General features: G+C 38.9%; 1 protein-coding gene across 1 annotated transcript in view; it reads left to right on the top strand.

The window, feature by feature from the left end:
- Nucleotides 1-13,822, top strand: part of DNAH12 (dynein axonemal heavy chain 12) — a 245,562-nt gene that overhangs the window by 136,480 nt on the left and 95,260 nt on the right. The window contains 4 exon segments of the mRNA XM_017894137.1: nucleotides 272-450; nucleotides 1,900-2,095; nucleotides 7,309-7,470; nucleotides 9,547-9,741. Of these exon segments, the coding sequence (XP_017749626.1) occupies nucleotides 272-450; nucleotides 1,900-2,095; nucleotides 7,309-7,470; nucleotides 9,547-9,741 (732 nt within the window).

Raw genomic sequence — 13,822 nt, 5'->3', positions numbered from 1 at the left:
GACCATCACTTAGTAACTACTCAATAAATGGGAGTCACCCAGAATGACTTCTCTAGCCTAACAACAACAAAACGTATATGATAGAAATCTTACTTTTCTTTTTATATCCTAAGGATATAATTTCAGGTATTAATTTTGTAAGTATATTATTTACTACCCTAATGTTTAAAAAATTAATTATAACATGGATGAAACAAAAATTGTATATATTTTCTTAAATGTATTTTTTAAATGTTTTAAATTTTATAATTTATTGATTTCCTTTCCATAGGTAACTGAAGAAGACTTAAGAAATCTCATGTTTGGTGACTATATGAATCCTGACCTTGAAGGAGATGATAGAGTTTATATTGAAATTCCAAATATTCTTCATTTTTAGTGTGTTGTGGACCAGTGCCTTAGATGAGATAATCAAACACACCAAAAACAAGGAATGAATCTTGTCATTTTTAGTACCCTATATAGGGTGTTGATGCTTGAAATTCTATCTGTAAAATGTTGTTATGAATGTTATAAAATAAATGTACCAAAAGGTGTAAAGAAAATACGGTGAATAACTTTGTACCCATTATCCAGCATAAGACATAAAATATTAGTAATTTATTTGAAGTTCCCTGTTATAGTCACACTCTCTCACTGCATCCTGTGTCCTAAGAGTAGCAGTGAAAAGAAACTTTTTTTTTTTTTTTTTTTTTTGGAGACTGAGTCTTGCTCTGTCGTCCAGGCTGGAGTACAATGGCACAATCTCGGCTCACTGCAACCTCTGCCTCCTGGGTTCAAGCAATTCTCCTACCTCAGCCTCCCAGGTAGCTGGGACTACAGGCATGCAACACCACACCCAGCTAATTTTTTTGTATTTTTAGTAGAGATAGGGTTCACCTTGCTGGCCAGGGTGGTCTCAAACTCCTGACCTCAAGTGATCTGCCCGCCTTGGCCTCCCAAAGTGCTGGGATTGCACACATGAGCCACTGCACCCGACTGAAACTTGTGTTTCTTAGAACTTTTATTATACATGTGTGTATTCCTAAATATATATGCAGTCTTATTTTGCATATTTTAAAACCGCATCTAAATGGTATAATACTGGACATAATCTTCTGCTACTAGTTGGTTTATTCCATATTGTGAGAGTCAAAGAAAAATGAATATTTACCACTATATTGCATTCTATTATATAATTGTACCACAGTGTAGTCCTTCTTCTGAGACAAATTTTAGGTGACTTCTAGTTTTTGCTATTATAAGAAAGGCTTTGAAAATTCTCATGTGTGTCTCCTTGGGTACATGTGTGAGAATTTCTCTAGGCTATTTTCCTATAAGTGGGATTATCATGTCATAGTATATAAGCATCTTCAACTTTACTAAATTTTGCCAAAACATCTTTAAAAATGATTATTATTTTTGAGAACTTCCATTGTTCTTTACCTTTGCTGATGCTTAGGATTGACAGATATTGTAAGTTTTTCTAGTCTAAGGAGAGTGAAATGGTATCTCATTATCATTTTAATTTTAATTAACCTAATTACCAGTGAAGCTAAGTGCCTTTTCTGAATTTGTTGTTTTATAGGTAATGATCTTTTCTCACACAGAAATCTTAAGAGACTGAAGAAACATATTTAATAAAAGTGATAATATACTGCCAGTTAATATTTCATTTTATTTGTATAACTTGTATATCAGGTTTCCTGAATTTGAACTTTTAATTAGTTTTCCCCTACATCAAATGATCCAGTTGTAACTGCTTTTGAAAAAATCACAGTTTTTGATAGTAAACTCTTTAAAACTGGGATAGTAACATATGGGACAGCAAAGTCATGTTCTTCTAGGAAAGTAAAACAGTAGTTACATGTAAATATACATTTACATTTTTATTGTAATAATAAAATTTTTATTTTGTGGTAGGTATGTTTTGGAACATTTATCAAGAATCTGTCGAGTTCTAAAGCAGTCTGGTGGAAATGCTTTGCTCGTCGGACTTGGAGGAAGTGGTCGTCAATCTTTAACTCGTCTGGCTACATCCATGGCAAAAATGCATATTTTCCAACCAGAAATTTCTAAGAGCTATGGTATGAATGAATGGAGAGAGGATATGAAGGTAAGATTATGAAGAAGCCTAGTATCTAAAATGAAAACCATACATTCTTTTACTTGTAAAGAGAGAACCAATCTGTGTAGCTGTGTACTGAACTCCAGTGATGATGATGATGATGATGATGATGATACTGTCCATAGAGCATCTACTGTGTGTGCTGAGTTCTGTCCTGAGTGCTTTACCTGGCTTTTACCTACATGATCTCATTCTATAGGTACAGCAATGCAATGCAGCAGGTGGGTTGTCTCTGTGTTTTACCAAAGCTGAGTGACATGTGATACACAACAGAGCAAGGCTTTCTAACTCAAGTCTTATCCACTACACTATTACCATGGCTGCTGCTTTAAAAAAAATTGTTGTATAATATTTGTACATATTTCTGAGGTACATGTAATATTTTGATACATGCGTAAAATGAATAACTATGGAGTCAGCACATTTAGGATATCTATCATGTAGAACATTGGTCTTTTTGTTTTGGTAACATTGCATATCTTCTATCTTGAAATACGCAATACATTGTTAAATATAGTTGCGCTATTGTACTATTGAACACTGCAACTTCTTCTAACTGGATGTTCATACCCACTGACCTGCTTCTCTTTATCCTCCCCTGCCTGCATCTCCTTTCTGGCCTCTGATAACTGTCTTTCTACTCTCTACCTCCATGAGGTCAAATTTTTGGCTCCTACATGTAAGTGAGAACATGTGATGTTTATCTTTCTGTGCCTGGCTTATGCCACTGACTATATATTTATCCAGTTCAGAGAGGACTTATTTCAGATATGGTTTTTAGCAGATTTAAACATGAACCTGATGATGATAATGATGATGGCATTAACGTTGTCTTAGTAGTAATCTAGGTTCTTTTGTTTCAACTTTAGCTTAAAGGACTCCCTTTAGCATATCTTGTAGGGCAGATCTAGTGGTAAGGACTCCCTCATTGTTTGTTCATCTGGAAGGGTTTTAATTTCACCTTCATTTTTGTAGGGCAGCTCTACCAGATACAGTGTCCTTGGTTGACAAATTTTTATCTTTCTGCAATTAGAATATGTCACCCTACTTCCTTCTGGTCTGTACATTTTCTGCTGAGAAATTCACTGATAATCTTAAGGTAGTTCCCTTGTAGATGACAAGTTGCTTTTCTCTGGCTGCTTTCAATATTTTCTCTTTGTATTTGACTTTTGGCAGTTTGATTATATTGTTTCTTAGTGTGGATTTCTTTGACTTCATCCTAGTTGGAATTCATTGATCTTCCATAAAATGGAATTTTTATATCCACTTCTTTCCTCAGATTTGAGAAATTTTCAGCCATTATTTCTTGAAAAAGCACTCTGTCCTCTCTTCCTCTCTCTCTTATTCTGGGATTTCCATAATGCATGTATCAGTCCACTTGATGGTGTACCATAAATCCCTTAGGCTTTCTCCACCTTCCTTTATTGTCTTTATTTAGTTTTTGCTCCATTAACCTGGTGATTTCCAATTACTTGTTTTCAAGTTGGTTGACTCTTGATTCTGCCCGATCAAGTCTAATATTGAACCCCTCTAGATAACTTTTTAGTTCAGTTTTATGTTTTGGGTCCAGAATTTCTATTTATATTTTATGGTTTCTATATCTTTGTTAATTCTCATTTTGTTCATGTATTGTTTTCCTGATTTAGCTCTGGGTTCCTTTCAGCTCACTGAGAATCTTTAAGGTAGTTATTTTAAATGTTTTGCTAGTCAGTTCATGGATCTGCATTTCCTTATGGTTGGTTTCTGGAACTTTATTTTGTTTCTTTGATTGGGCCACATTTCCTTATTTCTTTGCATCCCTTGTGATCTTTTTGAGAGTTGACCATTTGAAATAAAGCCACCCCTCCCAATCATTATGACTGGACTCATTCAGGGAAGACCTTCACCAATCAACCTAGCTAGAGGTTCTGGGACCTTTCAGACCTTTTCTGGGGACGTGTCTTCTTTGAGGTTGTATGTGTGCTTTTATTGTTGCATGTATGAGTGCTTTTGGCTGTCTTAATTTGCTGTTTCTTCTCAGGGGCTTTCAGTTGCTGATTCCGTTGTATTCCTCTGCCCTTGATCTCTTGCTCTCCCTGGTGCCTGCCTGTAGAACTGCAGCTTCTGCTGCTCTAACCCACCAGGGAACTCACCCTGTTTCAGGGGCCTCCAACCTGGTGTCCAAAATAGGCCATTGGTTCCTGTTAGCACCTGAAGGCAGGTGGAACAGCCCCCACATAAGCCAGTATTCTGGGCTCAAGTTCAACTATATTCCTTCTGTCCTGAGGAAGGAGCCAGGATTTGGATGGTATTCTCTGGATCTCCCCATACTATGCCCAGTTCGGGGGAGGGGCTAGAGTGAGAAAAATTATGAGGTACTGTCTCACCCTTTTGGGAACAGTCCCTTCTCTTGTTCATGCTCTTTTCTGGGTGCTGCAGCCACTTAACTAGTTTCCAAAGTTCTCACAAAGGTAATTGTATTCTATATATTGCTAATACAGTGTCTTCAGGGTGGAACAAGGGTCTAGAGCTTCCTGGCCCATTATCTTACTGATGGTCACTTTCTCGATTCTTCATTTGTAAAATTTGGATAATACCACCTATTTCAAAGATTATTGTGGTTAAATTATATAATGTATGTAGGGTTTTCTTAATATTCCTGACATATAATTAATATCTTTTTTTTTTTTTTTTTGAGACAAAGTCTCACGGTGTCACCCAGGCTGTAGTGCAGTGGCACAATCTCCACTCACTGCAACCTCCACCTGCCGAGTTCAAGTGGTTTTACTGCCTCAGCCTCCCTAGTAGCTGGAATTATTGGTGCCTGCCACCATGACTGGCTAATTTTTTTTTCCTGTATTTTTGCTAGAGATGGGATTTCACCATGTTGGCCAAGTTGGTCTTGGATCACCTGAGGTCAGAGGTCTGAGACCAGCCTGGCCAACATGATGAAACTGTCTTCTAAAAATACAAAAATTAGCCAAGTGTGGTGGAACGGACCTGTAATTGCAGCTACTCAAGAGCCTGAGGCAGGAGAATCATTTGTAGTGGAATGAACCTGTAATCGCAGATACTTGGAAGACTGAGGCAGGAGAATCGCTAGAACCTGGGAGACAGAAGTTACAGTAAGCCAAGATTATGACACTGCACTCCAGCCCAGGCAAGCGAGTGAGACTTTGTCTCAAAAAAACAAAAAAAAATTACAATGATGCTCATGACAATAAGTTAAATATGTTTGTGTATATTGTATTGTAAAGTTTATTTTAAATTAAAATTTTTATGGTTTTTTTTTTTTTTTTTTTTTGAGATGCAGTCTTGCTCTTGTTGCCAGGGCTAAAGGGCAATGGCACGATCCTGGCTCACTGCAACCTCCGCCTCCTGGGTTCAAGCGATTGTCCTGCCTCAGCCTCCCGAGTAGCTGGGATTAGAGGCATGTGCCACCATGCCCAGGTTATTTTGTATTTTTCGTAGAGACAGGGTTTCTCCATGTTGGTCAGGCTGGTCTCGAACTCCCAACCTCAGGTGATCCACCCGCCTCGGCCTCCCAAAGTGCTGGGATTACAGGCCTGAGCCACCGCACCCAGCCCAAATTAAAATTTTTAGATTTTTTTTTTTTTTTTTTGGAGAAGTGTCTCACTCTGTCACCCCAGCTGGAATACAGTGGCATGATCATAACTCACTGCAGCCTCAACCTCCCAGGTTCAAGCAACCCTCCCTCCTCACCCTCCCTAGTAGCTGCCTGTGGGACTACAGGCATGTACCACCAGGCCTGGCAAATTTTTTTTTTTTTTTTTTTTTTTTTTTTATGGATGGTCACTCATTATGTTGTCCAGGCTGCTCTCAAACTCCTGGGCTCAAGTAATTCTCCTGCCTCACCCTCTCAAACTGCTCAGATTACAGGGGTGAGCCACTGCACCCAGCCTAGGATTTATTTTGATATAATATTAATAATTATAAACCTGATACAATACTACCTTAAAAAATAGACTCCCTAGTTTTGATGACAGAAAATTATTTCTAAGAACAAAACAGCCTTCATATTGGAAGATGGCTTTAATGGGAAAAGGACATAGTTGTGTGCAATATAAAAATTCACCATTTATTTTATGGAGTGAAAATATTAGTTAATATTTAATGATTTAAAATATATGGTTTTACAATATAGAAGGTTATTTTTAAAATAACTTATGGAAGTTGTAATGCTATTTCACTGTGAACCACAGCCAGTTTGTATGCTGACAAATGTTTAACAACCAGCTTTCTAGGACTGGGGGTGAGAGGGAGCCTCTGATGGTAGATTTTCCAATTTCCATGATGTAAAAACTCCCCCATGGCTGATCTGAAGCTCCCAACATGCTGTCACTGAGAACAGAACTGAAAAGAGATATGCATAGAACACCATGACATGGTATTTTACTGTATTGATACAATAGATTGAAAAAATTTCCAGAGTATAGATAATAGTAACATAATAAAATAGGAGATGATGAGATTTAAGCATTTACCCCCCTTTTAAATATAGCTAGATTTTTGTATAATTGTAAGTTGATATAATTCAATTTTTAAATCCTGGCTATGTTTTACAAACTTCTGACAAGCTCCTGAAATTTTAACAGTCAGTTCTAACAAGCCTGTACAAGTCAACTTCAGCACACTACTGAGCCCATATCTTATATTAGGAATTTGGGTTGCAGTTGACCCCTGCACAAAAACCCCAGCCTGTCTACACTGAAGTGTCTAGAGGTAGATAGGCTTTTGACAAAGCTGAATTTAGGGTATCAAATAATGTCCTTAGTAATTACTCTTTCTATCTCCTGACACAACTCTCCTCCATTTGGCTTCCTTCTCCAGCAGGCTCATTCCACGAGGCAAACAGTTAACTCTAAGTAATTAAGGTTACTGGCCTTTATATATTCTATCTCAGAACAGCCAGGATTCTTTCTGTTTCAAGTCTGTCTCAGTCCCTGAAGTAAGACTATGATTGGGCCCTGCTTAAATCATATGCCTTCCTCTGAATCAGTGATCAATGTCTGACCAGTTTGGGTCTCCCACCCAGGGGACAGAGGCAGTGGAGGCCCCAGTTGACAGCCCCAGTAGAAGTGGGGGAGAGGTACTGCCCTAAAAATCAAAGTGTTGATATCAAAAGAAGGGGAAAGTGAGGGAAATCGAAACCAACAGATGTCTACCATATTCTGCTTACAAGTACATTTTTATTTTTTAAGGGTCTGTTAAGGAATGTGGGCATGAGGGGCCAGAAGACCGTCTTTCTCATCACAGACACTCAGATTAAAGAGGAAGCTTTTCTAGAGGATATTGACAGTGTGCTCAATACAGGAGAAGTGCCTAACATTTTTGCAGCAGATGAGAAACAAGAAGTGATGGAGGTAAACACTTTTGGGAAAGTACTGCTCCTAGCACAAAACTTTATTTCTTGAAACCTTTTCTCAGCTCTTCAGGATAAATATAGTTTGTACATATGATTTTGGGGGTAATTAAAAATTTTAAGTATATTAGTTAAATACATCATTGTTTGGTGAATTTTAAATTGCTTTAACCATAGTTATGAGGCATAATTTTTGTTTTGTAACTCCTACCTTCATAATAATGGCAGTTTGTTTCACCTGTTTAATGTTATTTAGCATGTTTTATGAGTGATTAGAGAATTTTAAATCATCTCTTAAGGTTACATTGATGTAAGAAAGCATGATTTTAATGCTACTTTATTAGTCTTTGTGGTTTACACTGGTTAGTAAATTTTTAAAAAGTTTTAATAAAACTATCTTATGGGTCTGATACATCTGAAAGTCTTGTTTGTGATTTAATTGACAAAAAATACAATGGTGACGTGTCCACTCTTGTCACATACTTTAACCCTCATTTCTAAGATGAAAGTAATATCACACTTTCTCATTACCATAATCACTTTTACCCACAAAATATATCACTCACACTTGGATATTTAATTCCCCACCTCCAGCCATAACATCTAGAGTGAAATGGACTCACACTTTCAAGTACTCTGCTTTTCTCTTCCATGAAATGGCAGCACAGATAAGAGTTCTTCCCACATGGGGTTATTGTGAGGTTTGAGAATCAAACAAAATAAAGCACTTATGTAGTGTCAGGCACTTACACAGCCCTCAGTAAATGGTGCATTACCAGTTCATAGTATGGAGTGTGGAAGGAGAAAAGAGGACAAAACAACACAACAAAAACTCATGTTCTTTGCTTTTATCTGGGATATGTCAGAGATGTGACCAAGGCTGCAAATTAGTGGTATTCTCCTGATTTATAGGAGAAATGCATCATCCATATGCCCATTCAAGGACTAGTCACCTTTGGGAAATGGAATTTCCTAAGCTTTGCTAGGCTGTCCTGCTGCCTTAGCTGTTATCTATCTTTCATTCCCATCACTTTGCTACTAAACTTTTCCATTTCTTCACTATTTCTGTTATATATTTGCTATTTTATATACATCTATATTTTTTAAACAGGATCATATTCAATATACTGTTGCAAAACTTTTTTTTTTAGTTATTTTATCTTACTTATCTTCTCGTAGCACAAAATACACTGTGTGTGTGTGTGTGTGTGTGTGTGTGTGTGTTTCTAGAGATGAAGTCTCACTGCTCTGTTGCCCAGGCTGGAGTGCAGTGGTGCAGTCATAGCTCACTGCAGCTTCGAACTCCTGGGCTCTTACCTCAGCCTCCCAAGAAGCTAGGATTCCAGGCATGAGACACCACTTTATTATTTTTAACTGTTGTATAAAATGCTAATATGTGGATCTTTTACATTTATAACTACTTCCTTACTGATTGATACTTCAGCTGTTTACATTTTTTCTCTTAAAAACAATGTAAAATTGGCCGGGCGTGGTGGCTCAAGCCTGTAATCCCAGCACTTTGGGAGGCCGAGACGGGCGGATCACGAGGTCAGGAGATCCAGACCATCCTGGCTAACACGGTGAAATCCCATCTCTACTAAAAAATACAAAAAACTAGCTGGGCGAGGTGGCAGACGCCTGTAGTTCCAGCTACTCGGGAGGCTGAGGCAGGAGAATGGTGTAAAATCCGGGGGAGCGCAGGGAGCTTGCAGTGAGGCTGAAAATCCAGCACTGCACTCCAGGGCCTCGGGCCGACAGAAGTGAGACTCCTTCTCAAAAAAAAAAAAAAAAAAAGTAAAATTATATTTCGTATATATTTCTATACATCTTTGTGAACTTTTGTGATTATCTTTATAAGGTAAATTCTTGGCAGATACTTGTTTTTAAATTATAGAATTTTGAGTTGGAAGAGGTTTTCTACGTTCAAACTATGTCAAGGTTATTCTATTGATATGAATCCAAAATTTTACAGATATTTACAGGGAGCAATAAAACTTCTTCATATTCTAATATCCACCAATCTCATTGCCAGCTTATCTATTTTATTTACAAGGTTTTATTTTCTGATATTCCCTAGGGTGTTCGTCCAGTAGCTCAGGCTGGCAGTAAACATGATGAACTCAGCCCCTTAGCCCTGTTTGCTTTCTTCGTGAATCGCTGCAAAGATAATCTTCATGTCGTGGTGGCCTTTAGCCCCATTGGAGATGCCTTTCGAAATCGCTTGAGACAGTTCCCATCCCTCATCAATTGCTGTACCATTGACTGGTTTCAGGTTTGTCATTTTTCTTGGTTGGAGGGGGAGGCAACTAACTCTTTTGGAATTTTACTGAAATATTTGAAAAACTTCATTAATATGCATTCAGCAAGTGTTTGTTTCTTGATCACTTACTGTAATGACAGGCATAATATTCAGCACCAGAGACTGATAGGACTACATGATCCTCACAAGGAGCTTACACTATAGACTGGAAGATAGAAAAAGCAGTCAGCAATCATGATTATATAAGAAAGCCATAATGTTGATGTGCAAAGGGTATACATACGAAGGCAGTGAGTTTCTGAGGCATGAAGATGAATTAGTTACATAGAGGGGGAGTGTATTAGGAATCAATAGGAAACTTGTATGTAAAGAAATTTATTATGAGGAATTGGCTCATATGATTATGAAGCCTAAAAAGTCCCAAGATCTGCAGTTGGTAGGTGAAAGCCCAGGAAAACCAGTGATGTAGTTCCAGTCTGAAGGCCAGCAGGCTCAGGAGCCAGGAAGAGCCAATTCAGTCCAAGTCTGAAGGGAGGGGGAAAAAAACCAATGTCTCAGCTTGAAGACAATCATACAGGAGGAATTTGGGGAAGGATCAGCATTTGTGTTGCGTTGGGTTGAACAAAATTGGACAAGGACAATTGAATGCAGCCCATTGACATTAGGGAGGGCACTCTGCTTTACTCAGTCTATAATGATTTAAATGTTGAACTCATGTAAAAACACTCTCACAGAAACACCCAGAATCATGTTTGACCAAATATCTGGGAACCTCATGGCCCAGTCAAGTTGACACATAAAATGAACCATTATTAGAGAATAGTACATGGAAAAGGAGAAGGGTGGGAAGAGGATGGCTCGTCTGCCCCACTGAAAATTGTTTGGTATAGCTGGCTGGCATTTTAAGGGCAGCAGCAGTTGAGTTGGAGCTTTGGGTGGGTACCAGGTTACAAAGAGATGGGCAAGGTATTCCTAGGAATTTGGTTTTATACCAGAGACATCACAGTGGCATCAACATATTTTTAGATAATCTGCATTTAGGAAAAAAACCAAAACAGTTGGAAGCTGTGTGGTGGGTGAGTTAGAGTAGGGCAAAACAAGAGACAGGAAAACCAGCTCGGCAACAATTTCAGTCAAGCTGGAAGCAAATGATGAAGGCCACTGCCTCACCTAAGACAGACTGCCACTGCCTGTGTAAAACCATTTGGTATTCATACTTTTGAGAACAGTAACTCATGGTACCTTCTAGTTGATTGTTTTATGTGCGATAGAATGTGGACTGTGCATTGACCCTGGATAATTTTTTTTTTTTTTAATTAGTTTCTGGTACTGATTTGTTTTATTCTCTTTGCCTAATTCTTATCAACTGCATTCTGGTTTTGTTTGGGAAATCACCCTCCATGTAGCTATGTATCAGAGGGATTGAATCATGGTTGGTCTAAGTCTATATACATATATATATTTGAGGCAGGATCTCTGTCGTCCAGGCTGGAGTGCACTGGTGCAATCGCAGCTCACTGCAACCTCCACCTCTTGGGCTCAAGCAATCCTCCCACCTCAGCCTCCAGAATAGTTGGGACTATAGGTGTATGCCACCATGCCCAATTTATTTTTAAATTTTTTATAGAGACAGGGTTTCTCTATGTTGTCCAAGCTTATCTCCCACCTCAGCCTCCCAAAGTGCTGGGATTATAGGCATGAACCATTGTGCCCAGTCCTAAGCCAATATTGGTGCTCTCAGGCGGGCACGGTGGCTCACACCTGTAATCCCAGCACTTTGGGAGGCCGAAGCGGGTGGGTCGTGAGGTCAAGAGATGAAGACCATCCTGGCCAACATGGTGAAACCCCGTCTCTACTAAAAATATAAAAGTTAGCTCAGTGTGGTGCTGCACGCATGTAGTCCCAGCTACTCAGGAGGCTAAGCTAGGAGAATAGCTTGAACCCAGGAGGCGGAGGTTGCAGTGGGCCGAGATTGTGCCACTGCACTCCAACCTGGCAACAGAGTAAAACTCTGTCTCAAAAAAAAAGAGATATATATATGTGTGTGTGTGTGTGTGTGTGTGTGTGTATGTGTGTGTGTGTATATATATGTGTGTGTATATATGCTTTCATTTCTCTTGCTAGTGATTGTTTTATGCCTGAGCCCATGTATAAACCATTCCTTGCCAGTGGGTCCTGAGGTAAAGTGTGCTGGGGAGCTTTGGGGAAAAAAAGTATTTTCACTATAAAAGGAGTCACATGGTAATAAAAGGGCCTTTTTTTGGTCTCTCAATCTTGTTGCTTGAGAATGTGATGCCCATAGCTGCAGCAGTCATCACGTCATCATAATGGGACAAGCCCAAGGATGAAATAAAGTGTACTGAGAAAGGAACAAGATGGAAAATACGTGAATACTTGATAATATAGTTGAGCTTCTAAATGAAGCAACCTTGGAAATACCCTACTTCTGGGTATTACTCTATAAGAATATGCATCTTCTTTTTTTTGAAGATACAGTAAGACTGGTTTTCTGCCTCTTTAGTCATAAATATTCTAACTGCTACAGATAGTATTAAATATTCATGATAATTAGGGTGATTAAAAATGAAGCATGCAGAACAAAAAGAGAAGCCTCCATAGTGTTTTTTAATGATGTGTAAGTTATATGACATTTAACCTGGCATTTTATAAAATTTCACTAATCTTAATAGTTCTTTAGAAGTCTCTTTTAGATTTAAAATATGTATTGGTACAATTGGATCACATGAATATAACAATCTATTAATAAAAAACGCATGCACTGGCAGTATGTGCTTAGGCTACACACCAAAAAAAAATTGGTCTTAAAATGTGTATTATCTGCTACAAAAGAAAAAAAATTATAAGCATATTATTGAAACTAAATGAAAGGAAACCTGGAAAATACTCTAGTGAGCAAATAAAGATTAATGATATGCCATGTATTGGTAAGTGCTGAGAAGAAAACTCAGTATAAAAGGCAGAGTAATGAGGGAAGTAATGCTGTTTTATAAAGAGTGCTCTGGGAGGGCCTTCCTGATAAGTCAGTACATGAGCGTGGATGTGAAGGAAGTGAGAGCATGAACCACATGGAGGTCTGAGGGAGAGGGTTCTAGTCAGAGGGAAAAGCATGTCCAAAGACCCAGAGGTAGGAGCATGCTTGACGTATTCCAGGAAAGCCAGGGAAGGAACCATTTCACTAAGATGGAGAAGGACTGGCTAGGAAGCAAATTTGTGGGGAAGAAAATTTAAAAATCAACTTTGGATGTTATAGTAGAAATTGTGATGGTCTCCCAGTAATAGAAAGCCAAACCAAACACATTGGGTTTTTTAACTCTCATAGGAAAAAAAAAATCTAAAGGTAAGCAGAATGGGGCTTTTGTGGCTTAACAAAGTCATGAGAATCCCAAGTTATTCTGCTTTACTATCCTTAGCATGCGATTTCCATTCTCAAAGTAACTTAGGGCGGTGAGGTGGCTGCTAGAGTGCCATTGTTCACAACTGTGTTCCAAACAAGAAGTAGAAGAATGAAAGTAGGCCAAAAAGGATATCCCAGCTCTATGTAACTCTCTAAAAAGTCTTTCCTGGCCGGGCGCGGTGGCTCAAGCCTGTAATCCCAGCACTTTGGGAGGCCGAGACGGGCGGATCACGAGGTCAGGAGATCGAGACCATCCTGGCTAACACGGTGAAACCCCGTCTCTACTAAAAAATACAAAAAACTAGCCGGGCGAGGTGGCGGGCGCCTGTAGTCTCAGCTACTTGGGAGGCTGAGGCAGGAGAATGGCGTGAACCCGGGAGGCGGAGCTTGCAGTGAGCTGAGATCTGGCCACTGCACTCCAGCCTGGGCGACAGAGCGAGACTCCGTCTCAAAAAAAAAAAAAAAAAAAAAGTCTTTCCTGAAGTCCCCACCCAACAACTGCTTATGTGTCATTGTCCATTCTGAATTCCAAAGGAGTCTAGGAAATCTAATCTTTTAGCTGGATATATTGCTATCTAGAATAAAATTGGAGTCCCAAGGAAGAAAGGGCTAGTAGATATTGGGTGGACAACTAGCAGCTTCTGCCACTGTCATGATAAATTTGGGATGCCTACTAGA

This window comes from Rhinopithecus bieti, unplaced genomic scaffold (assembly GCF_001698545.2).
Source record: "Rhinopithecus bieti isolate Rb0 unplaced genomic scaffold, ASM169854v2 scaffold_21649, whole genome shotgun sequence".
Taxonomy (NCBI): Eukaryota; Metazoa; Chordata; class Mammalia; order Primates; family Cercopithecidae; genus Rhinopithecus; species Rhinopithecus bieti.
This window is presented reverse-complemented; position numbering and strand designations above follow the sequence as displayed.